Here is a 25,515-nt window from a genome sequence, read left to right as displayed (position 1 = left end):
TGGTCCCCGTTGGCCCCCACCTGCGTCCGCCATTGGCCATTGATAGTTACCGACTGTTGAGGTGATGTGGTCGACTTATATTTCAAAATAAGTGTTAATATATAAATAGTCTTGATTTTTTTTATTTTTTTCGATTGATAAATACCCTTGAATTTGATACATCTAGAATTCAGGACAATGGTTGAAGCATGTGATTAAGTTTGTTTTTTTTTTTGGTCCCGGAACAATTGAGAAGAAGAAGAAGAATAGTCAAACGAGGACCAAAAAACCTGAATTGAACGGGGAATTTACTCCATGTGAATAATCTACTTGACTATTGACGGTCCAGTGCTGAATTGACGGTGAATTTAGTCCCTCTATAATCTTGCAGTCAATGTAAACTAATTGCACTTAAATAAATGATTAATAAATGATTTACCAAATAAATTAACGTTAACGAATGGTGTTTCACTGAAAACTATGATCGAAGCCTTGGGATACGAGTCCCCCCAGTTTTCAACCCACGGGTTAATTTCCCACGCAAACTATCCGAATTCCCTCCACCCCTGCCACGTCATGCTGGGGAGGGGAGAGGAGGAGAGTCCGTGTAATTATTGGGTGAGCGCAGAGTGGGGTGGTGGGGGCCCGCCGGAAAAGGAAGTGTGTCGGGTGCTCTACAAAACGGCGTCGTTCCCGCTTTTGCTTTTGCCCTGTTTTGGCCTCATCATCATCATCAGCCCCACACTGTCCCAAGTGACAGTGTTTATAGCACATTACAGAGAGGAATCTCAGTCTCACAAAGAAAGAGAAAGAGTGAGTTTCCAGTTAGCTCAGCCTGAAATTGCTTTATCTATCTCCACCACCACCACTCCTAATTCTCTCAGGCCAAATTTGCTTTTTCACACTCTCATACTTCTACCGGCGAATGCGCGCGTGAGATCTGTTGTTGTAAACGATGGGGAGTGTGTCGTCGGACGACGGCTCCGACCAGCAGAGCGATCGGTGCGGGAGCTACAGCCTCAGCGCCGATGTGAGCGAGTCCGAGAGCTGTAGTAGCTTCTCGTGCCGGAGATTCGATGCCGAAGGCGCTTCTAGCTCAATGACGTCATCTCCTCGTCCGGCGGTGCCCGGGATTTTCGGCGTTCAGGCGCCGGTGATGCTTCCGGTGATTGGCGGGAAAGATGTGGTGGCTTGGGATGACAAGCCTGAGAAAAAAGACGCTGATTTATCAGGTACTTTTTTTTCTTCTTCTAAATTTGGATGAGGGAAATTCTTGGTGTTTGACTTTGAGTGTGCTTAGATTAATTAGGTTTCTAAATTTGGTGCTGTGAAAATTGAGTAAAGTAAACAGGAGACGTTGATGCTAAAATGAGTAATTTTAGTTTTTATTGCTGTGTGTGGAGTGTGGAGATCTGATTCTGGTTTAAGTTGATATCTTTGCTTTGTTTCACTAATTTTAATTGGAATTCTGTAGAGGTTGAAATGATGAAGGAGAGGTTTGCTAAGCTTCTGCTGGGAGAAGACATGTCTGGAGGAGGAAAAGGGGTCTGTACTGCCCTTGCTATCTCAAATGCCATCACCAATCTCTCTGGTTGGTTACACCGTCTTCCAATATGCATTTCTTATGTGATTTTTGTTCAGAGGTTTTTATATTTTTAAGTGTGGGTTTTGGATTTGCTGAACTGAATAACTTGTTTGGAATGGCAGCTACTGTGTTTGGTGAGTTATGGAGGTTGGAGCCACTAGCACCACAGAAGAAAGCAATGTGGCGTCGAGAAATGGAGTGGCTCTTATGTGTGAGTGATTCAATTGTTGAGCTTGTACCTTCCATACAGCAGTTCCCTGGTGGAGGCACGTATGAAGTGATGGCGATGCGGCCACGCTCTGACTTGTATGTGAATCTCCCTGCTATTAAGAAGCTCGACGCAATGCTGCTTAGTATGCTTGATGGGTTCTGTGATACTGAGTTCTGGTATGTTGACCGGGGCATAATTGTGGGCGATTCTAATGAAAATGAGGGGTTCATGCCTAGTGGAAGGCCTTCAATTAGGCAAGAGGAGAAGTGGTGGCTGCCATATCCAAAAGTTCCGCCAGATGCATTATCTGGTGATGCAAGGAAGAAGTTGCAGCAGTGTAGGGACTGCTGCAACCAGATACTGAAGGCGGCTATGGCAATTAATAGTAGTGTACTCGCGGAGATGGAAATCCCTAGAGCATACATGGAGTCATTGCCTAAGGTATGGCTTTTGCATCTAAAGTCATCATTTGAACTTGGTGCTAGAATTGGTAGAGCAAGTCTATAAATAACATAGTAATGAGGGCATCAAGTAACATATTAGTGCAAAATATCACTGGAGTAGGGAAATCACAGTATGTTAACTTCATATTTGCATACAATTTATCACATTTTCTTTTGACTTTTGTTCGATTGATGACAGAACGGGAAAGATTGCCTGGGTGATATCATTTATCGCTACATAACTGCTGACAAGTTTTCACCTGAATGCCTTCTGGATTGCCTGGACTTGTCATCAGAGCATCAAACTCTGGAGATTGTCAACAGGATTGAGGCAGCTGTGCATGTTTGGAAGCAGAAAGACCAGAAGAAACAAAATAATCATGTGAAAGCTAAACGGTCAACTTGGGGTGGCAAGGTCAAGGGCCTTGTTTCCGACACCGAGAAAAATCATTTCCTAGCTCAACGAGCAGAGACACTTCTGCAGAGTCTAAGGCATCGTTTCCCTGGTCTCCCACAAACTTCTCTGGATATGAACAAAATACAATATAACAAGGTATATATTGTTGTATTTGTTATTCCATATCTATGTAAATCTGAATACATGTGTCCCCTTAACTGGTTCTGTATGAGACTGGGAAAGACGAGCCCTGTTGTTACTATGGTATCTTTCATGGATGAAGTTGATGAATGATTTCTTTGTTTATTTGGTAGGATGTGGGGCAGTCAATTCTGGAAAGCTACTCAAGGGTCATGGAGAGCTTGGCCTTTAACATAATGGCAAGGATTGATGATGTCCTCTTCGTAGATGATGCTACCAAGCGATGTGCTGCAGCAGAATCAGTGTCTCTCTTCAGCAGAGGAGGTTTAGGTGGTGTTCCTATCCAGAAGAGGATGTCTCCTAGCCCCTTTTCCATTCAACAGACTCCTTATGCCTCTCCATTAGCGACTCCAACCTTCTGCTCCTCCACTCCTGTTATTGGAAGTCCAGGTAGGACACCTCTTTGCGTAAAGCGGAACATCGTGAAAGACGCACCTGACATGAAACCTGAAAAATTAAATGCGGCTGAATTTGAGAAGGTGTGGTCGTATGCTGGAAACCTTAGCTCTAGAAGATCTACCGGAGATGCTCCTGAGCGCGATTGAGCAAGATGATGTTAGGTCACATTTAGTTGAAGTAGTTCAATATTACAAAAGAAGTTGCTGGCAGGCTGGGTCTAGCATTGTATATTCCTTGTTAGCAATAGAATAGGCTGGGCTATAGTTTTGATCAAGTATTATTAGATGAAGAAAGAACAAAGAAGGATTAAAGTTTAATTGTATTTCAATGCTGCTTCTAGAAGTCTCACCACTGTTGTCAGTCTTTCTGGCAAGTATTGAAGTTTGAATGTGCATTTTCTTCTTGCCATATCCCATAATCTTTTGGGTCATGAATTTTAGGCAGGATGATCAGACAGGTTAATCCAAAACTGCCATGTTCTGGGAATAGCAGGAGGAGAAAGAATTGCTAGGACATAAAGCTTAATGTAATTATCTGGGGAGTCTCTAGCTCCCTATTAAAATTCGTAATAAAGAGCTGCTTGTGAGAAACATTAGGAAAAATAGCATGGAGAGGATGGTTTAGGCAATTTATTCACTTAATTACAAGCAAAATGAAATAGATACATAACACATTATTGCAGCCAAATTTTTATCTTATTTTCAACAGGAATGAATTTAAACCGAAAAGAAACTAGGGTGCTCATAAAGCTCCTCAAGTCTAAGGAAACTTTGATCTACAGGAATGATTGCAAATGGCTGGTTAAGTCACCTGAACTAGCTGAAAAAGATGAATTAGTTCTGGACAGTGGGCAAGGCATGTTCTTTAAAGCCACATGCATTTTCATCTTGCTCTTGATTTACCATGCGCAACCACAATTCCATCACGACTTCACAAAGCTAGCCCTTCAAACTCGGTTTGCACCTGCTGCATCAACTGAATCAGACTTATAGGTACCGAACTAGTGATGATGAAAATCAGATACAAATGGCAGGAATACCGACTGCAGTAGAACTTTCGGTAACATCCAATTAAACAAAATCAATAACAGGCCTTCTAATTCTTTGGTTGGTTGCTAAGTCAGAAGGAACAACAATGTTATCAAAACAAACATCCACTTTGTTCATGACCCTCAAACACGCCTTGATCTTCATGACCCTTGGACCATTTTAATAGCTGCTCAATTACTATACCAGGAATAGAGCTTATAACCCAGAACCTGGTTTTGCATAGTGTGCAACAAATAAATGACAAGGGCAGCCATTTGGAAACTTAAGACAATGGCATCCTTCCATACACATCCTATAGTTTAACATCATTTTAGACGCTTCAAACCCATATCAAGTAGGCTTAGTACTTGCATAAAGAAACCAAAGGAGGCATCAATACACCAAAAGCCTGTTAACTCTTCTCACAAACAATATAGCAATTTAACCCTCTACCACCACCGTACAGGACTAGTTACATCGATGCCCCAATTCTATATTCTCTTGCATATTTGATAAGTTAAACTTATGTAGCAATTGTGGTTGATCTCCATCTTTCTATCCAAGTAGTGTATTCAATATCAGTATTATTGTTCCAAGTGATGGGTTTACACAAACAGTAGCTACGGCATTATGTTTTCCGGTTGTTTGAGTCAAGGATAGAGAATTTTAAACACATAAACATGCATGTATATGGCGAGAGGTTATGCAATCAAAACAGCTAGTAGCCTAAGAAGTGCATAAGTAATGTATAGGAACTGAAGTTCATCATAAATATACTGTCAATAAGTACAAATGTCAGTTTTGTCATTTGATAAGAATAATCACAGTGGGTTGGTGCTACTGTTAGACTATAATGAAGAACTACATTTGGCAGGGTTATATAGGATTCTGTGAAAGTAAAGTTGGTACATGGCACAAATCAATAAGATTGGTAGACATAAAAACTGCATGGAACACAAAACACATTTCTAAAAATTTAGAGAAACTAAACTTACCTGAGATGTTGTCTGTGAAACCCACTCAGGGGGTGGCCAAAATAGCTTTGCAGCCTCTGGATAATCAGATAAGGGGGTAATAGCACCCCTATCCAAGTCAAACACACCTATATCACGACCCTTGTACGTCCCTTCTTCTTCCCCACTCGTATAGAAGAAATTATCCATAAAAAATATACAATTCCCTTTACAACCAGCCAACTCCGAAGCCGAGGCAGAAAAGGTGCAGTCATCCCCCAAAAACAACACCCTATCCCCCAAGCTCTTCATCCTCGCCAACTTCTGCCCTCCTTCATCCACCTTATAAACCTTAAACCTCACCGTCCTCTCGTAAATGCACCCATTCAACTGCACCTGAGACACTTCATCCTCCGCGTCCCAATCCACCTGATCATCACTCAAGTACATATCCACCACCAACAGCTCCCCACTCGACTCCACCAAAAACTTCTTGTCGCCGCCATACACCGGATTGGCAGCCAAACTGGGGCTCCTCGAGTCCAATCCAACCCTCACAGTCCTCCCTGTGCCATCAACAGCATAAAACTGACCCCTAAACAATATAACATCATCATAAGGTGACGGCATTTCATGAATTATAGTCCACCTCTTCTCCACAGAGTTAAACAAAGCCAATTCCCCAGACACATGAATCGTAAGCAACACGTAATCACTGCTCTCATCTCCCAAACACATGAACACAACTTTCTCCCTATACAAATTGGCAGCACCGCCCAAAGCATTAACCAACGGCCTGAAATTCACATGATGCAGAACATACTCCTCTCCCAAATCGAAAACCCTAAACCTAGACAAATCCAGTACCTTGGGGAAAGTCTCCGGCAGAGGATAGGGGGAGGAGCGAGAGAGAGGGTTGAGGAGGTGCGATCGGCCGGGGACGTCCTCCTCGATCTTGAGGAGCCAGCGATCGGGGGATTTGGGAGAGGCGAGGAGGAAGACGGTGCGTTTGGAGAGGTGGAAGCCGAGGGTGGAGTCGGAGATGCCGTAGTTGGTGAGGAAGGGGAAGCGGCGAGGTCTGGGAGGGAATGAGGAGCGCCAGGAGGAGCAGACGGATCGGAGACGGAGGAGGTAGAATGGGCTGCCGAGGCGTTTGGCGATGTCCTCCAGGAGCTCTTTAGGGAGTAGAGACCACTCCGCCATGGCAGTTTGCCGGGAAACAATTTGGCCACAAACGCCACAAATATATGTAGTTCGGGCCCCCCCTATTAATATGTTCTTCTTCTTTTTTGTTACCATTTTCCTTTTATTTTCTGTCACTGAATAAGTTTTTGATTTTTTGTTTTGTTTTTGATGGGATCACAAAATAAGTTTTTTGGTTAAATTAGAGAGGTTTATGCTTTTCTTTCTCCGTCCAAATTCATCGGCGTGCCAAGGGGAAGCGCCCTCGTCATGCTCTGCCAATTATCATTTTGCTTTTGAATCCTAATGAGATGGGCTTTTTCATCTCTGTCACTGGTGCTCTCGGAATCATGAAAACTGGTAAGTCTCCAAAGAAGAGAGGATGTATGAGAGGAAGCCGCAACAAGAAGAAACATGTCGGGGAGGTGTTATGAAATTGGAGTCGGCTGAGAATGAAGCTGCGATCACAGGCCTCGAGTCTTGAGGCTGAGGCATAATAGTTTTCTAGGGTAACTAGGAAAGATCCCTTTTGTGCTTAGCAACTTCTTTTATCTCCTAATTTGATGAAAGGTACACCAATGAATTTGAGGCCTCTAATCATAGAGTTGGATTTGTTGTTGGAGCATGGAAGGTTATTTTGTTTTGTAGGTTTTATATCCATTTTTTTTATATAGTTTGAAGTTGTTTATTTAATTCCTAGTTTAGATTTGAATTGAGTTTGAGTGATCCTCGGAAAATTCTTGCTTGAACGTTTCAGTCGTTATGATTTCGATCAATGAAATTTTCTTTACCCATTCTACCTCAAAAAGAAATTGTAGTATTTACAAAATAAATATACTTAATCCAATCCAATTGTCCATTTTTGATGGCAGTATCTATAACCCAATTGAATCGGTAATTAACCTTACTCGCAGATGGTAAGTCTTTAAAACGGCGCCGCTTAACACTTGACTGACATGGCGTCGAGAGTTTAGACCCTAGTATAAACCAGCCCGCCCAAATTCCTTGCCCTACTTTCACAGTGAAGCTCTGAGGCTGATGGAGAAGAAGAAGCAAAGCACTACAGTCAAGGACAACAAGACCAAGATCTTCGGCAACACGGCGCTTCAATTAAACGATGTAGAGGCGTCGTGCATGGTCGGCGGTATCGTCGAGAAAGGCTTCTCCGATAACCCGCTATCGGGCCCCGTTGCTCCGCCCCGGCCCAGTGTTCTTCACTTCCCTGTTGCTCGCCACCGCTCCGAGGGCCCGGTAAGCTCTAAATCACTAGTTAATTTGATCGTCGCTGTAAAAAGATTTGGTTGAGAATTGAAGAATTTGTGGTGACTGGTTTTGTTTTTTTTGTTACAGCATTGGAGTCCGGTAAATAGTAAAATGGGAGGTGAGGAGGGTGAGGGTGATAGTGAGGATGATGAAGCTATAATGGACTTTGATGTTGTGAAGAATTTCGCAAAGCCAGTAGTGAGGAAGAAGAAAATAGAGATGGAGTTTAGCAAGATAGAGATGGATGTTGATGAGGATAGGACTAGTACTGTTAGGGAAACTAACAAAACTAGTGTCAGGAAGAATAGCGCGAATAAACCGCAGCGCCCGTTAAAGCCTGACCTGAAGAATGAACTGGTTTCAGTGCTGGACAGCAATGACATGGAAATCGATGTTATCCGGGAGCCTCCTGCTGATGATCTTGGAGAAGAGCGAGTGCCAGTTTCGCTTGAGAGTGAGATTGATGCGGAGAATCGTGCTAGGTTGCAAGAGATGTCAACCGAGGAGATTGCACAGGCACAGGATGAGATAATGGGGAGATTGGACCCTGCATTACTTCAAGTACTCAAAAGGAGGGGTGAGGAGAAACTGAAGAAGCAAAGGGCTTCCGGCTCAGATAACAAGGACCAGAAAGCTTCCCCTAGTTCTCACACTGCCATGCCTTGTGTGGCTGCTACAAATATCTCAAACCATACATGGACTGATGGTTTGGTGCCGATTTCAGGCCAAGCCAAGGGCAAGTTGTGGAATGCTTGGAGTGAGAGAGTCGAGGCCGTTAGGGGATTGAGGTTTTCCTCAGTTGGGACTGTTGTTGGACATTCTTTGCAGCAGATACCCCAAGGTAGTAATTTATATATACTGTTCATCTGGTTATGTCTTTCACTTAATTGTTCCAACTTTATCATCTGGCCTGTCTTATCTAAGTAAAGCATTTAATCTTCTAATTGTGTGCATCCTATTTGTAAGGACTCTTCATCTATATGCTAAGTTTGTTTTTTGTGTTGGATTCTACTCATTCTAGTGTACTTTTTGGGGCATGCTTATCACTTTTATTGGTCCAAGGCTGATTTTTTTTTCATCCAATGTCACAGTTAGTCTTGCAGAGCGTGACTACTTGCGTACTGAGGGAGATCCTGGTGCTGCTGGTTATACAATTAAAGAAGCAGTATCGCTCACTAGGAGTTTGGTCAGTTTTTTATTCTTATCACTTTATTTTCCTGTTAGGCCTCAAGTTTAATTACACTTCTAACTTGCTGTAATTCTAGTTCGTTTACCATTTTGCTATTTGGGTTGCTTTAGCTTGCAGGACAACGGGACATAGCACTGGTTCTTCTTTCGAATGTGCTCAATAAGGCATTACAAAATTTTCATCATAATACCAGACAAGATGCTAATAAGGTTGACAGATCTGTCGACTGGGAGGCTATCTGGGCCTATGCACTCGGCCCAGAACCTGAACTTGTTTTAGCTCTTAGGTGAGTTACATTTGAATATGTGTGTGTATTCCATTTTCAGTTAGAAGTATGCCTGATTGTCTGCCACGAACTTGTAAACTTACTGTTGCATATACGATTTTTCTTTTCTTCTCTGTTATTGCATTTGTATGTTGTATGATGATTTATAGCATCATTTTTCTTACAGTTCACCATTTGTAATTTGCAATACCGATTTCAAACATCACTTAACGTCATCATTTTTTGTTATATTTGATTTCATATCCATTTAAATCCGATGTTATTGACGTCATAATATTGCATTTTAACCTATGATATATTGTAGGATGTGCCTCAATGATCACCATAATTCCGTGGTTCTACAGTGTGCCAGAGTTATTTACTACGTATTAAGCTGTGATGTGAATGAGACCTTCTTTGATGTCTCAGAGGTGAGTGTTTCTTTTTTATTCATCTGACTATTATGGTTACATACATCTATAGTCTCTTACCTAAGTTACTTAACGTTTAACACACCTTCCTTCCAGAAATTAGCAACTCTTCATAAGGATGCTTTTACTGCCCCTGTATTTCGTAGCAAACCGGATATTGATGTTGGTTTCCTTCATGGTGGGTTCTGGAAGTACAATGCTAAGCCTTCTAATGTTCTTTCTATTGATGAGGATATTATGGATGATGAGACTGAAGGGAAGCGTACAATTCAGGACGACATTGTTGTTGCTGGACAAGATTTTGCTGCAGGTTTGGTGCGGATGGGAATCCTCCCAGCGCTTTGCTATCTTTTGGAGGTTAACTAGTCTAAATTCAGATGCTTAACTTCTTCCTCTTTACAGGCCTCTGACGGTTTATTCCATTTGGTAGCAGTATTGGTAGTAGTCTAGTTGATAACCATGGGTTTTCTCTTTCATTAGTTGATTTACAGAGATTATTATGTCTCTAAGTTTAAAGTATTACATTACAATCGCAATACTTGGTGTTAAACAAAACACAATTTTGCATATCATAGAGTTGACAAGGTTTCCTGTATGTCTTACGTGTGTGTGTATATTTGATCGCCTGTCCATGCATTTCTATGTTGTATGTATGTATGTAAATGCACCCACATGAGTTTATCAGTTCTGAACCATATGCCTCTAAGTAGAGTAACCATCTTCTTTTACCCTTTTCTCATTCTTCTATCTGGTTAGTTAAGGTGGGTTAGTATTCTCAAAAAGGAGGAGAAGGTGGGTTAGTATTGATATGCCGAAACACTGAATCACCAATTAATGATGTTATAAGATATCGTAAGATCCTAGAGAATTTTAGATGCTTTCTATTTATGAACTTGAGAAATGACAGTTTACGGTTTCCTGAAGTCGTATTCTTTTGTGTGGTTTCAGACAAACCCTACAGCAGCTTTGGAAGAATATATACTTTCTATACTTATTGCTATAGCAAGGCATTCCCCAAAATGTGCGAATGCAATTATGATTTGTGAAAGGCTTCTCCAAACAGTGGTCAGCAGATTCATTGCAAAAGACAATATAGAAATTCAGCCTTCTAAAATTAAATCGGTTAGACTTTTAAAGGTAATTGGTGTCCGTTAATTAATCACACTATTTATTTTGTTTGTATTAAAGTAGAAGAGAATTATTCTTGCATCTGCTTACAGTTGAATCTAATACTGTTATCTGTGTTTTTGTAAATCCTACAGGTGTTGGCACAATCTGATCGCAAGAGGTGTTTTGATTTTATAAAGAAAGGGAGCTTCCAAACTCTGACTTGGCATTTGTATCAACCTACATCCTTCCTTGACAACTGGGTAAAATCTGGAAAGGAAAAGTGTAGACTTTCATCAGCTCTGATGGTTGAACAACTGCGGTTTTGGAAGGTTTGCATTCAGCATGGATATTGTGTGTCATACTTCTCAGAAATATTTCCTTGCTTGTGCCTGTGGCTGAATCCACCTATGCTTGAAAAACTTATAGAGAATGGTGTTCTTAGTGAATTTGCTTCTATTTCTAAAGAGGCTTACCTTGTATTGGAGGCTTTGGCTAGAAGACTTCCAAATTTGTTCACACAGAAGCATCACAGGAATCAAATGTCAGAGGATTCTGGTGATGATACTGATTTCTGGTCTTGGAGCCATGTTGGTCCAATGGTTGATATAGCTCTGAAGTGGATAGTATGGAAGAATGATCCCAGTGTATGGGCTTTGTTTGACAGGGAAGAAGGGAAGTCTGGTCATCTTGTTTCCCAAGATCTATCGGTGACTTCCTTGTTGTGGGTCTTTTCAGCTGTCATGCATATGCTCTCCAGAGTACTTGAAAGAGTCATCCCAGATGACACTGTCCACTTGCATGAAAGTTGTAGTCTTGTGCCATGGCTTCCAGAGTTTGTTCCTAAAGTTGGCCTTGAAATTATTAAAAATGGATTCGTTGGAACAGATTCTAATGCAGGTTGCTCCTTCATTGAGAAACTGTGTGATTTGAGACAGCAAGGTGGTTATGAAACATCATTGGCTACTGTATGTTGCTTACATGGGTTACTGGGGATTATCATAAACATTGATAAGTTGATAACTTTAGCCCGGGCAGGTGCAAAAACGCTTCCCCAAAATAATATGTCATCAAGAGAAGAGAAATTACTCAAGGACGGTATACTTAAGGGGTCGTTGGTTGAATTGAAAAGTGCAAAAAACATTTTTATGAAATTAGTTGCTTCAGAGTGGCACCTTGTGCAATCCATAGAAATATTTGGTAGGGGAGGTCCTGCTCCTGGGGTGGGAGTTGGCTGGGGTGCCTCTGGTGGAGGATATTGGTCTGGTACTGTTTTGTTAGCCCAGGCAGATGCGAGGTTTCTAACTGACCTGATTGAAACTTTGAAAATTGTCCCTGATTTTGATATTCTCACAGAAGAGGGAATGATGGTCATTATACTGGCAATCAATTCATCTCTAGGAATCTGTGTAACTGCTGGCCCAACAGATGGTACTTTTGTGAAAAAGGTAATAAAAAGTTTGCTTGATGTCTCTGTTTTGAAGTATCTGGATATCTGTATTCGTCGTTTTCTCTTGAGTAGGGGAGCTAAGGTGTTCAATTGGGATTGTACAGAAGAGGATTACATGCTCTTGAGTAACATATTAGCTTCTCATTTCAGTAACAGATGGTTATCTATAAAGAAAAAGCTCAAAGATAGTTACAGCAAGAATATATCTGACAGTAAACCACTTGAGAAGGGTAAGAGTTCCCTCGACACCATATATGAGGACATTGACACATCAGGTATTACCAGTCAAGATTTGGTAGCAGAGTGGGCACACCAGAGACTACCGCTACCCATTTGCTGGTTTCTCAGTCCAGTCTCAACCCTTTGTGATAGCAAGACTGCAGGTCTTAAAAAATCTTCCAAGTTACAAGATCTCATGCAGGACCCCGGTGATTTTCTTGTAGTTGCTAGAGCTGGACTTTTCTTCCTTTTGGGTATTGAAGCACTGTCCAGTTTCCTACCTGCTGGTATACTCTCCCCCGTCAAGAGTGTACCGTTAGTATGGAAATTGCATTCACTGTCTGTACTCTTACTTGTTGGGATGGGCGTGCTTGAGGAGGAGAAGAGCCGGGTTAGTTATGAAGCTTTGCAAAATCTGTATGGGAATCTTCTTCATCAAGCAAGGTCACATGCCTTATCTTCAGAATCTGTAAATGAACATAACTTGGAAATTTTGGCATTTGAATCAGAGATTCATGGGACATACTCAACATTTATTGAGACTCTTGTGGAACAGTTTTCTGCTGTATCCTATGGTGATCTGATTTATGGCCGCCAAGTTGCAGTTTATCTTCACCGCTGTGTTGAATCTCCTGTGCGACTTGCTGCCTGGAATACACTAACTAATTCTCGTGTTCTTGAGCTTCTGCCGCCATTAGAGAATTGCTTTACTGATGCAGAGGGGTACCTCGAACCTGTTGAGGTACTGCTGAATAGTTATTGATTTTGTTTTCTGTTCAATATAGATGGTCCTTTATTGTAATGGTGATGAAATCTGGTGGCTGTGCAGGATAATTCTGATATTTTGTTGGCTTACGTGAAATCTTGGAATTCTGGTGCCCTGGATAGGGCTGCAACTCGAGGATCACTTGCGTATACACTTGTTCTCCATCACCTTTCAGCTTTCATATTTGAGTCGTACACGGGTGATAAACTATTGCTTCGGAATAAGCTCTCAAGGTCTCTTTTGCAAGATTTCTCCTCAAAGCAACAACATGAGGTACGGTAAATCCTTTTAAGGTTCTTAAACTCTTCATGTCTTTCGTGCTAAGCAAGTTAAGGATATGGCCTTAAAAAAGAAGGAAAACCATTGTGTGCAGCAGAGTAGCAGACTTTTTTTTTTTCTCTTCTTTTTCTGTTTTAGAAAGGGTACCAAGTAGTTTTATTACATATTAGAATGACCTTTCATAACTTCTTAGTGTGACAAATTGGTTCCAAGTAGACAATCATGGGCTACCATCCATGCTACCTCACCATCAAGCTGGACAAAATACACTGAGAGAGAACTTGAAGTTCCCATTCTTTTATATTATGCAAATGGCCTTATTCAGCTACCGTTTCTTCCATTTTCCATTTCTCTCATAAAGCAATACTTGGGGAGCATCTAATGAGAATCGGATATGTTGTTGCAGGTTATGATGTTGAATCTTATTCAATATAACAAACCATCTGCATCACAAACAATCAAGCGAGAGGATGAAGCAGCTGCAGGGACTGCCATTGCGGAGAGGCTCAAGTTATTAAGCGAAGCTTGTGAAGGAAGTTCTTCACTTTTAACCGCTGTCGAGAGGCTAAAGTCTTCCTTAAAGATCAGTCAGTTTTGAGCATGTGCCTGGACGTATATGGAGAGTGACTGAGAGACTTGGTTGGTGTCGTTTTGCATAGATGAACAATATTTCTAACTTGTGAACTGACTTCTGTAACTTCTGTACATAATGAAAGTTCCGCAGAATGCAATCAACATTGATTGGAGACTTCACACCGATTAAGCGTTTTGTTCTGTTGCTATGATTCTCAATTATTCTTCAAAAAGCAAAGAATTATGTTGTCGCAAGACTTCTGCATCTTTACCATCTGTTTCGGTATGAGTAATACAATTGGAGATCCCACATCGGTGGAGAGGCAAAGGCTGTGTTGTCCAGCGAATATAAAAAGGAAAGCAGACTACAATATTAAGCATCTTTGCGCTTGGGGCAATGACGCAGCTAATGAGGTTCTAACCGAGGCGCGTCTATTGCTGGTTGAAAACTATTTCCAAACCCCCTCCTGGGCCTGGGTTCACCTCAGTGCCCTCGAGAATTTCTGGAAGGGCTCCCCTCGGGGTAAAGCCCTACAATTCTTAGTTGAACTGTTTTACCTAATAAGCAAGAGAAATATCTCTTTCACCTAGCATTTAATCACACGCTATTATGACACTATATTTGGGATAATTTGTAGACTTGATTTGAAATTTTGTTTCGTTTGACCTATTCTGTCCACATATATTTTGTTTAGAGGGTAATGCAGTTCTGTGCTTCTAAGGATATCAAGTTTAGATATGTAAGGGCATTGCTGCATATGTCATCGTCCTCAAATTAGATGGTTTGAAGTTTTAAGCAACTTTCTGGATAGCACAATTCCTGCCTAAAACTGATCTTGTTGATCTACTAATGGCAACATTGGATTCATTTCTGCAAGCTGGCTACAAGCTTAAGCTAAGCATGCCGCCACTGGTGAGTCTTAAAAGAAGAGCTGTGCTGCGAGCTTTCGAGCTCAAGTGATCATACAGATCTTGGCAAAGCCTTTGAGAGAGTTCTTTTCTGAAATTGTTTACACTTCAACATTTGCATGAAATTGATATTCCACTGCATTGCATCAGATGATGAAACTTCTAATGGGTGAAATCTATGGTAACTCCTTCTAGAGCATGAAATTGCTATTCGATTGCATCTGAGTCATACTCCAACTACACATGCAAGCACATGTCAAAGGGACATCAGGTCCAAGGAGACGGTGATGGTTCATTTCCTCAAATCTGGATGTCAGCTTGTTGGCTGAAGTCATTTGAGCAAGTCTATGAATTAAGCATCTTTGCGCTTGGTGCAAGGAGGCAGCTAATGAGGTTCTAACCGAGGCGCGTCTATTGCTGGTTGAAAACTATTTCCAAACCCCCTCCTGGCCTGGGTTAATCTCAGTGCCCTCGAGAATTTCTGGAAGGGCCACCCTCCGGGGTAAAGCTCTACAATTCTAGTTAAATTTTTAAAGATTAATAGTTAAACAAAGGTTGATAAGATATTTTCCTAAATAAAAACAGATTAATATATTTTAAAACCCTTACGAATACTGATGGAGCTCGTTTTTTCTGTACAAAATTGTGGTATAACTGTAGAAACATAAGGAAAATATTTTAGTCTGATGCGTCGCTCGCAATTTAAGCTTCATTCTTCAATGATATTGCTAGGCTGCTAGCTGCCAGTTACCATCATGAAGAAAAGTGGCAAAATCTATAATATCTAGTTTTATATCGTGTTTCTTGTGATATAACAAAGTTCATTCTCTGCAGCACCATACTATCAATTTTAGAAACATGTATCTCAGCAGATCTGTTTCACTAATTAGGAGTGTGAGTTCAACTACAGTCAAGTCGACTCAACTGCTGTTGTTTAACATCATTTTTTCTTCTAAAATTAGAAATCAAGGTATATAAATAGACACAGCTTATCTGCTAGAAGATTTCCAGGCTACTGTTTGCACGATTGCATGGAATATCTTAAAACATGATCGAAGTGGTAGCAGTTTTGTTCATTACTTCATTCTGCATCAAAAGTCAGTTATTTTAGTGAAAGGGCAAGCTATAAAGCATACTCCTATATCTCCTATAGTACAGGTAGTGTCAATCTTGATAGCACAATAACTAAGTTGGGTTTTACTGAAGCACCCATGTTAACCTAATTTTATGTGTACAAGCATGACTAGTTCAGCCATCCCATTCATTTGCCTCAGTTTGTATGTCCTTGTATTTAACTCTAAGAAGGAAAGGACTGTCAAATCCAGACCATGCAAGAAAATCTAAGCAATAAACCAACAAATGTTGTGACAACAGAAGTCACAAATTAAAGTGAACCCCTTGGTTTCTGAAGGGGGTTTTGGTATGTCTTATTAGATGATCCCAGTCATCCCACATGGAATACATGTAGAACGTGAGGAGGCGAGAGTGGGTACAAAGAATCTGGACCTGTGAAGTTGCAACATACTTACCTGGACGGGGTTTTTGGGCGATCAAGAAGGCCCATGGCCTAGATCGGTGACCTCCATTGCACTTGGGAGGGGTGCCAATCTATGGTCTCCCATACGTGGGAGAGCCAACGTCATTATTTGTTGCCAGGGGGCCTGCGTTCGCGCAACCCCACTAATCCTAGTTTAATTTATTTGTTTTATTTTTTATTGCTTGAATCCTAATTTTATTACGTCTGTTACAGATTGTCAATTACTGACCTTCAGAAACCCCAAATGCTTCCTTCCTAATGGAAAACCAAAATGCTTGTTCATCAATGTTTGATGAATCACTTTATTGTGAAAGTTCACATCTTATGCTGTATGGCTTTCTCACCGTCGGAGACTGCCAAGAGAATACTCTGGCTATAACTTCATGTGGTTCATAATTATGGTCATTATGCATCTCCACAGAACAATGAGAACATCACAATGTTCATCGCAGTGGACAAGAATCGGCAAGTACCATAACATAAATATGTAAATTGGATCCGGCAAGTAGGAAAACATGAATATGTAAACTGGATCCGGTTGGAATACAACAAAATTGTGTAAATGGTCTGATCACTGATTTATGGCAAGGAATGTTTCAGTTTCGATAAATGTTCTCACGTACACTGTCCCTTCTGTCACAAAAGGTATTGGTTGCAGGCTAGCAGTGAATTTGTACATTCATAGATCTTTAATAGCTGATCATGAGTGACAATTTTTCATGAAGTATATCAATGGCTAAGTTTCTAATGTAAACGGAAACTTAAAAGTAGCAGATAGAAAACAAAGAAGCTAAAATTTACCTTTCAATACAGTAGTGAAATTGTATGAGTTGTGCTCTAACTTCCGACCTCTTCATGCTGTGCATATGTAAAGTCCAAAATTGAGCAATCTGCTTGAAATAATTCATTTTTATAAGTAAAGAGATATGAACTATGAGCATGGAAGTAAAAAGGATACAGATGTTGAAATCTGACAGTGGATATTCTCGCAGATATCTTAAAAAATCTGACAGTGGAATCAATATTTAGTGTATAATCTCTTTGAATCTCTCATAAGCATAAGTTTTGAGAATAGAACATAAGCAACAGCTACTGAAAGCCAATAACACTAACAGTTGAAGTACAATCTAGGACGTATGCATAAAGTATAAGATAAACATACATGTATGTATGCATAAAGTATATGCTTTCTGGTCTTGTCACTTAGACACCATAGAGTTTGGAATTATAATCTAGTTGAATTATATCAAGTCTTATCTACCATGATGGTGAAGGCCATGTATAATAAAAGTGAACAGCAAGTTGATATACATAGAAAGGAAAGCAGCAAACTTTTCTGTGGAGATTTGCTCACCAATGTTAATAGCATCAGAGGTCGCAATATGACTATACACCAATACAAATTTTTCTGACAGACAGCTACTTCTCTGCATGTAAAACAAAAGAAATATAAGCATGTTGAAGCAGGAGAGACCAATGCCTGACTCTGCATATATTAACTCAAAGACCATATCATGCATACTTGAAGTTGTTCCACGACTTCCACCATTTATCAGATAAAAAGAAGGAAAATATCAATTAGAATTGTAATATCGCAATTTTTTTCAGACCAAAAAAAAAAGAAGAAAGCTTTTTCGAACTGAAACATGCAGAAAACAAATGAAGATGAACAAACCAAGTCTTTACCTTTCAGCGCATGCAACCACAGCCAATAACTCATAGTTGACTCAAAACAATGGCAGCCATTAGCCAAACCAAATCCTACAAATCCCAAAATAGCCAAAAATAAAAAAACGAAATCGGAAAAGCATGCCAACAAAACATTAAAAAAGTCACAAATTGTCAAAAACCCCAACCCAATAAATCAAAATTTCTACCACAGAGAGAATGAGAAGAGCAGATGCAGCAAACAACTGAAAAAACACCTATCTCTATCTCTATCTCTAATTCTGTATCTCTGCGAAAGATATAACCTGGTGCTACAAAAGTTGGGGATCAGTTAAGTGAGAATAATATATAGTAGATGACTCAACAAATATCTGTTGATCTTATTCTGTGATGGTCGTTTTGCACAATACATAGGTGATCGATGCGACCAGTACATGTGTAAACAATATCAGTATAAATAAACTACAGAAATTCTTGTAATTTGATTGAATTTACGAGCAAACCAACCATCTACGCCATTACAAACAAGGACTACAATCAAATCCGACGCCATCTACTCCACTTAACAAGAATCAGATGAAACTTCCCTCTTGAATCCTTGGACCATCTCTTCAAAGATTGGCTATAGATGCTCATTGTCCAAGATGCAACTTCCCTCTTGAATCCTTGGACCATCTCTTCAAAGATTGCACTATTTCAATGCGGATTTGGTCTGCTCTTCATTCCCCAAGTGAGTTCCCTTCCACATACACTCTTCCTTTCAATGACTGGTTGCTTGTGAATTTAAAGTCTTCTGTGAAAATGCAATATGAAATTCCTTGGTGTTGCTATTTTGCTATGGGGCTTTGGCATATATGGAAATGGAGGTGTAGCTTTATTTTGGATCAGAACTTGAAATTCCCAAGTTGGCCTTCCTTAATTATTCACCAGTTTACTAGAGATTATTTTGAGGCAAATAAGGTTGACCACTCAAAACCTCCACGACGAGTAGTGGAGCTTTGTTGGCACTTTCCGCCTAAGGATTGGTTTAAACTTAATGTTGATGGCAGCTTGCATAAAAATACTGGGATTATTTGTGCTAGAGGAGTCCTTCGGAATGATAGAGGTGAATGGTTGAATGGTTTCTCTGCCAAGTTAGGCATTGGACAAGTCCTTGAAGCTGAACTTTGGGGACTGTTGAAAGGAATGGAGATGGCATGGCAGCATGGTTGCAACTCTTTGGAAGTTGAAGTAGACTCTCTTGTTGCAGTCAAATTGGTCCTTTCTGTTATTGATCACCTTCATCCTCTCTACAGTCTTATAACAAACTGCCAGGAGTCTCTTAGTAGGAATTGGAATGTGTCTCTTATCCATGATTACAGAGAAAGTAATTCAGTGGCTGACTTGCTAGCAAGCATTGGTCATGGTTATGAGCTTGGGTGCAGATTCTTTAGCTCCCCTCCTAATGATGTTATCCCTCTCTTGGAAGCTGATTATTCCGGCTTTTCCAAGCCTAGATTAGTTGTGTTTTAGGTTTCTTGTCCTTGCCTTCGGGCTCCATGTCATCAAAAAAAAGAATCAGATGAAACTAATAGACATGTCCAAGTCGAAAATTATGTGGAAAGGAAATATCACAAGACCTTGTGCATATTGCTTGTTCCGAATATAAGTTGAACATATCATACAACTGATACAAGTGAATAACATGTATATCAAGGTGCTAGCTAGCTGTTTGCTAATCTGACTTAAGAAATTAAGGAGTTAGCCGTTTCGGATCACGCGGGAATAAGGATGTTTTGCGGATGTTATTCAAACCACAGAAGAGCATCACAACACGCTCCAGCTCTACTCCAAATCCACCATGGGCAGGTACACCATATCTGAAGGAATCAATATACGGTGATATTGTCTCTACTTCAATTCCACATGCTTTAGCACGTTCGGTCAAGAATTCTGTTGAATGGATACGTTGTGCACCTGATATGATCTCCTCACCTCGAATGAAGACATCGAACGAGTTACTGTACTCAGGATTATCATAGCAAGGCATGGTATAGAAAGGCCTCACAGCTGACGGATAGCGGTGAAGAATGTAGAACTCTGTGCCATATTTCTCCAATACTATTTGGCCCAACCTCCTCTCTTTTTCAGTATTTAGGTCCTCCATAGGATCTACTTCGACACCGGCGTCTTTTAGCATCTGGACACCTTCTCACAATTGTTGTTCAAATGTTCAAACATGCTAACAAACAACCTGCTAACAACATCCATAACCTCAAAATAGCTCAACTCTATCTCCATCTCAATATCGAGACCAGTGAACTCACAAAGATGTCTATGAGTGTATGATTTCTCAGCTCTAAAAACAGGGCCAATCTCAAAAACACGACCAAACTTAGCACAGATTGCCATCTGTTTGTGTAGCTGTGGCGACTGGGCAAGGCAGGCAGGTTGTCCCATGTAGTCCAGTTTAAACTCTGAAGCCCCTCCTTCACTTGAACCAGCGTTCAGTTTTGGTGTATGGATTTCAATAAACCCTTCGGACAACAAAAACTGCCGGAATACAGTACTGACTTGACTTTGTATTCGGAAAATCCCCTTGTTGGCCGGAGTTCGCAAGTCAAGTACTCGAAAGTTCAAGTGAGTATCCTGTTCTACGTGAGCAGCATTGTCATTAGGGTTTTCACGTCGAGCAGCATCCTCAGGAACAATAGGTAAAACAGCTGCTCTACTTAGACAGTACAACTTTCTGACATGCACATCTACTTGCTGTGAAGCGCCTGTGATTGCCCCATCAGGTTTAGACACAATCCCTTCAATGTAAATAATCGACTCGCGGGTTAACTTGCTCACGTACTTGACCATCTGAGGGCTTACAATCTCCGGTTGAACCGTCACGACGCACTGAACCGTGAAGCCCTCCTTCTCGACCACAACGAACGCCATTTTCTTCCCTTTGGTTCGAATGGTCTGCACATTGCCGCGTATCACAACCTTCTTGTCCTTCAACGCCTCAGTAAGAGCTCCAACGCTAGTTAGAGCGACCATGTTCATGGATTCAAGATGAAGTGGCACATCGCCGTAGCTGGCGGCCAGTGGGTCTTCCGGCTCGGCGGACTGAGCGAGAGCAGCGGCTACTTGCTCCTGGCGGCGACGGAGCTTCTCGAGCTTGGCCGCTTCTTTCTTCGCTGCCTTTTTGCTCAGAGAGGCTGACTCCTTGTTGTTCTCTGGCTCGTGGCTGAGCTCGGTGGCTGGAGGCTGAGACATTCTTGGTTTGATCTTCCCTTTGGAGCAAGCTGTATGCAATCTGAGAAACTCAATATAGCGCACTTTTTTGAATTTTGATGATCAAATATTACAGTATTTGTATAGAGAGGTTGTGTGCTATACAGACGGATATTTCACTCCTTGCTCCTATTAGGAAAACAAATCTTGGCAGAAGTTAAGAGGGTAAGATATATTCTGAGCAATGTTTTAAAAGGCTAAGGCGTAACCGAGGCAATGGCACGAGAGCCTCACCAACCCTCACCAAGGCACTTGCCTTGAGGCGTAAGGCGTAAGCCTTTTGAAAAATAACCTGTATTTATGTTATTATTCCTCCTATATATATAAAATATATATTGCAATCAACACAACATTATATATTGTCATCCATTCCTAGTAAGTACTCAAACAATACAATTCAAGCAATCATCAAACATAAAATACATCCAAAGGCTCAAGTTGAAAGATTAAAAGAAAATAACAATAATTGAAATAAACTTCATGCTTCAAAATCATCATCATCATCATCATCATCATCATCATCAATTAAGATATCCCCATCCAAACTATCATCACACAGCTTTGATTTCAGACAAGTTGAACAATCAAGAAGGTTCCAGTTGAATCGGAATGAATGATCAATCTAATCGCGCAAACCAAAAATTCACAAGCTTTAAGATAACGAATGAAGAACCCAGATGTGCGTACCTCAAATTCAACGGCGACCGGAAGCTGAAGCCAAGCCCAGCCAAACCCAGATGTGTTCGCATTGTGGAAGGACTGAAGGAGGCAAATCGGGAGAGGGAGAGGGAAGGAGGCAAATCAGGATAGGGAGAGGGAAGGAAGCAAATCGGGAGAGGGAGAAGGCAAATCGGGATAGGGAGAGGGAGAGGGAAGGACGAAAATCGAGATAGGGAGAGGGAGGCAAATCGGGAGAGGGAGAGGGAGAGGGAAGGAGGAGGCTGTGTTTGGGGGCCGGGAGAGGGAGGCTCGAAATGGCCAAACGGCACAAACCTAGCCTTTATTTTCAAAAACCCAAAACGACCCCCTTTTTGAAGGCGCACGCCTTTCGCGCCTTATGTGCGCCTTTTGCGCTTTTCAAGCCTTGTTCTGCGTTTTTTGCGCCTCTGCGCCTAACCCATCAAGGCTGACTCAGTTGCAGCACCGCCTCGCGCTTTTTGAGCCTCAAGGCGCGCCCGAGGCGCGTTTTTTAAAACACTGATTCTGAGTGTTATTAGGAATAGGAAAATTCAGGCCAACTTTATTCCTGTTCTATGGAGGATTTTGTGAAAGTTCCAACGAAAGTGTCAAAATTAATGTTTTGGTTAGATCCGAGGAAGGAATACACATTCAACACATATACTAGAACTAGGTACAAAAACATCAAAGTACAGTATACTTACCTTCTCAGTTACTGTGGGGACTTGGGAGTGACTACCATCACTTGAAAGATTGGCTACCAAGCGAGTACCATTGGATTCTCACTTATGTGTTATGAGGTTGCTGAAACTTGGTTTCAATTAGGTAGTGTATCCGGATTGCAGGAATTAAATATCATAACCGAAAACAGAAAATTGGTTCTTTTTGAATGATTTTACGCATCAATGCCTTCTATCACTAAGCTACAGGTCCATCCCACATTAACAGTGCAATTGCAAGGTTTATACAAAATGTAAAAACAAGTTCACACAAAACACTAATCCGGAATGTAAGAAGTTAACTGGCCGGGGTTAGGTTAAAAATGAAAAATTAATGTAATAGTGATGTGTCAATTCTTAAGACCCTTGGATTAGATAGAAAGCCTAGATTTTATGAACTTTAACCAACTTCACAGACTCCTCACTTTAGAGGAGCCAGATCCATCCTTGATGGCCTGACCTATAAACAACTTTCAGTCACTGCAATCCTTGCATCCCAAGTCATTGCTTCATCGATAGTCATTGCTTCACCGATAATCTTGCTGCCAGAGAAGGATTAGCCAAAGCAACAGAAGGCGATATGTAACGAAATTAATTAACATAAACTAGTGCAGTATCTCAGGCTCAGTTTTATTATGTTTCCCATGGTGATAAATTATGGATCTCGGTTATTTAGTTCTATTCATTTGGAAACTTTTCTTCCAGAATTTTGTATGGGCTTTAAACCAATAATTGGAGGACATGAACTCAAGGAACCCTTCCATAAGTTCTTGAAGGCCTGAATTTCACGGCATAAAGGGCAGGGGCTTGGCCTTGCTAGACCTTTCGAATTCCAGTTTGACCTGAGGAGGGGAACAAGGATCAAGACAGCTTAATATGTGCTCTATATGAACACCAACATGCTACATGGGCGCCGTGACACTGTAAACGATTTATCGCATAGTTAAATATATTAATGTTGATCGCATTCGTTACTCGAGAACACAATTTGCTTTTAGAATTTTAGATAATGATTCTCATTGCATTCTGTTTACAAGATATACAATATATATAGCAGTAATGTAGTAGTATGGCTAATGATACTGCTATTACAGATCAGTAGTAAAGAGGAAATAAACTACATTATTTACATCAGTATCAAAACTGATATACAATTACACCAAATCATAGCATCCTAATCATAGCTTGATTTGAGGAAGAGATTGATTCGTTCTAACAACAATTGTGAACAAGACTCAAGATCAACTAATACAATTTCCATTTAACATTTAGAACATTTAGTCCATCTGAGGTTCTGGGAGCTGTGATTAGGTTTCACTCTACTTTGTTCATATATATAGTTATACCATATTTTGTGCATGCCACTAATTCTGTTTTTGCTGTAACAAAAAAGCGTTCTTCTTATGACAGTGGCTTCACAGAGGATACCTCTCAGAGGCGGCCATGAGTGAACCAAGGCCAAAGGGTGGTTAGCAGTTAGCACATTATTTAATTGGCACTGGACTGTCAGCAGGGATTTCCAAATCCCAATTTAATACATCTATTCCTAAAATAGAGTTTGTTGATTGTCCTCACTCCTAATAACCAATTATGACAAGAACTTTCTGCTGTTTATATTTTATAGAGCAAGTTGCGTAACAGACATAATATTATACTGAATATTATAGGGGCACCAACAGAGGTGCGCGCCCTTCTAAAATAGGTATATGCCATTTGAAGCGCCGCGCACACGGTGTTTTTTAGTAAAAGGCAAAAGATAGTTCGTTCTGTGCTCAACGCATGGCTCCGTGCTCTTCACTTAACCTGCCTGCTTCATTTTATATATAGCTGTGAGACTAGCTAGTATTTGTACCGCGCATTACCTAAAGTTTCAGTTCAGCATTTGTCTACACTCATACCAATCACTCTTGTTTCCCCAATTCACTAATTCAATTACAATTATTCAGGACCGAGATAGAAAAAGATAAGCTCAGATTTTCTTATTGCCAACCATGCATACAGAAACAAGATAGACAGAGTAGTAGGTAACTTGAACAGAAGTACACAATGAAACACGAATTCCACGACATCAGATCCCACAAATATAGGTTCCTACATTACAGAAAAGCCTGAATAACAGATTGGACAGCACTTATAGGTGTGACTGTGTGTCGGCTAAAGCCAGCTTGCTGAAGAACATATCCCCATTCCTTTAAGGTCCTCTCTTTGCCAGTGTTAGTGTGGGCCATCATCACCATGTCTAGCATCAACCTCACATGTGTGAGCTCATCTTCTTCCAACTCATCTTCTTCAATAATAGCTTCCAGAATTATTACCTTCCCTTTGTCCTTAGGAATCGCTTCCCTACAATTCCTAAGTATACAGATGCACTCTTCGTCGCCCCAATCATGAAGAACCCACTACAATATACATGAGCAAAATTAGAACTTACATGAAGAAAATGCTAGATGCATGCCTAGATGAATCATACATTCATACTACAGCACAAATCCTAAACCAAATGATTAGCAGCACTGCCAGAACATAAATACAGATGTCGTAGCTACGCAATAATGCATGCATATATAATTTTAATTTAAAGACTACCAATGGATGAAAAAGAAGACTGGTATAGAACTATAGATTACTTGGGTCTTCCATATTTTTGAATTAGTTATATTTTTTTTTTAAGGTTCACTGTATCAATTCCTCACTGCTTGAAGGTTCATGAAAAAATTGGATAAAAAGAAGACGTTTTGATCACACAAGAAATGGTACAAAACCATCAACCAATTGAGTATATTTACTAACCTTGATAATTGCAGCATCGGCCTTTGGAAT

The 25,515-nt window shown here is 40.7% G+C and overlaps 6 protein-coding genes and 1 pseudogene across 6 annotated transcripts in view; 4 read left to right on the top strand and 3 right to left on the bottom strand.

The window, feature by feature from the left end:
- The first annotated feature begins 454 nt into the window (after positions 1–454).
- Positions 455–3,622, top strand: LOC101291583 (rop guanine nucleotide exchange factor 1-like). The gene is made up of 5 exons (XM_004289986.1): positions 455–1,211; positions 1,454–1,570; positions 1,687–2,216; positions 2,418–2,771; positions 2,930–3,622. Exons 1-5 carry the CDS (start codon positions 935–937, stop codon positions 3,359–3,361), a joined length of 1,710 nt encoding a protein of 569 aa, XP_004290034.1. The 5' UTR covers positions 455–934; the 3' UTR covers positions 3,362–3,622.
- Positions 3,623–3,799: 177 nt separating this feature from the next.
- Positions 3,800–6,431, bottom strand: LOC101291293 (F-box protein SKIP23-like). The gene is made up of 2 exons (XM_004289985.1): positions 5,239–6,431; positions 3,800–4,178 (listed from the first exon to the last, which is right to left on the bottom strand). Exons 1-2 carry the CDS (start codon positions 6,397–6,399, stop codon positions 4,146–4,148), a joined length of 1,194 nt encoding a protein of 397 aa, XP_004290033.1. The 5' UTR covers positions 6,400–6,431; the 3' UTR covers positions 3,800–4,145.
- Positions 6,432–7,313: 882 nt separating this feature from the next.
- Positions 7,314–7,778, top strand: LOC101291000. The gene has a single exon (XM_004289984.1). The coding sequence runs from the start codon at positions 7,417–7,419 to the stop codon at positions 7,681–7,683; it is 267 nt and encodes an 88-aa protein (XP_004290032.1). The 5' UTR covers positions 7,314–7,416; the 3' UTR covers positions 7,684–7,778.
- Positions 7,753–14,069, top strand: LOC101298197. Its single transcript, XM_004292223.1, has 9 exons — positions 7,753–8,482; positions 8,733–8,827; positions 8,941–9,116; positions 9,421–9,526; positions 9,623–9,883; positions 10,475–10,663; positions 10,789–13,044; positions 13,132–13,341; positions 13,754–14,069. The coding sequence occupies exons 1-9, from the start codon at positions 7,753–7,755 to the stop codon at positions 13,943–13,945; spliced, it is 4,215 nt and encodes a 1,404-aa protein (XP_004292271.1). The 3' UTR covers positions 13,946–14,069.
- Positions 14,070–18,871: 4,802 nt separating this feature from the next.
- Positions 18,872–19,546, top strand: LOC101297906 (putative ribonuclease H protein At1g65750-like). The gene has a single exon (XM_004292222.1). The coding sequence runs from the start codon at positions 18,872–18,874 to the stop codon at positions 19,544–19,546; it is 675 nt and encodes a 224-aa protein (XP_004292270.1).
- Positions 19,547–19,766: 220 nt separating this feature from the next.
- Positions 19,767–21,280, bottom strand: LOC101297612 (annotated as a pseudogene).
- Positions 21,281–21,776: 496 nt separating this feature from the next.
- LOC101297321 overlaps positions 21,777–25,515 on the bottom strand; it is a 5,958-nt gene continuing 2,219 nt past the window's right edge. The window contains exons 2-4 of the mRNA XM_004292221.1: positions 24,796–25,094; positions 21,986–22,291; positions 21,777–21,843 (exon numbers count right to left, since the gene is read on the bottom strand). Coding sequence (XP_004292269.1) covers positions 21,777–21,843; positions 21,986–22,291; positions 24,796–25,094 — 672 coding nt within the window. The remainder of the gene's footprint in view (positions 21,844–21,985; positions 22,292–24,795; positions 25,095–25,515) is intronic.

The sequence above is a fragment of the Fragaria vesca genome, linkage group LG2 (assembly GCF_000184155.1).
Source record: "Fragaria vesca subsp. vesca linkage group LG2, FraVesHawaii_1.0, whole genome shotgun sequence".
Classification (NCBI taxonomy): Eukaryota; Viridiplantae; Streptophyta; class Magnoliopsida; order Rosales; family Rosaceae; genus Fragaria; species Fragaria vesca.
Note: the sequence above shows the minus strand (reverse complement) of the source record. Positions and strands in the feature narration are given on the sequence as shown.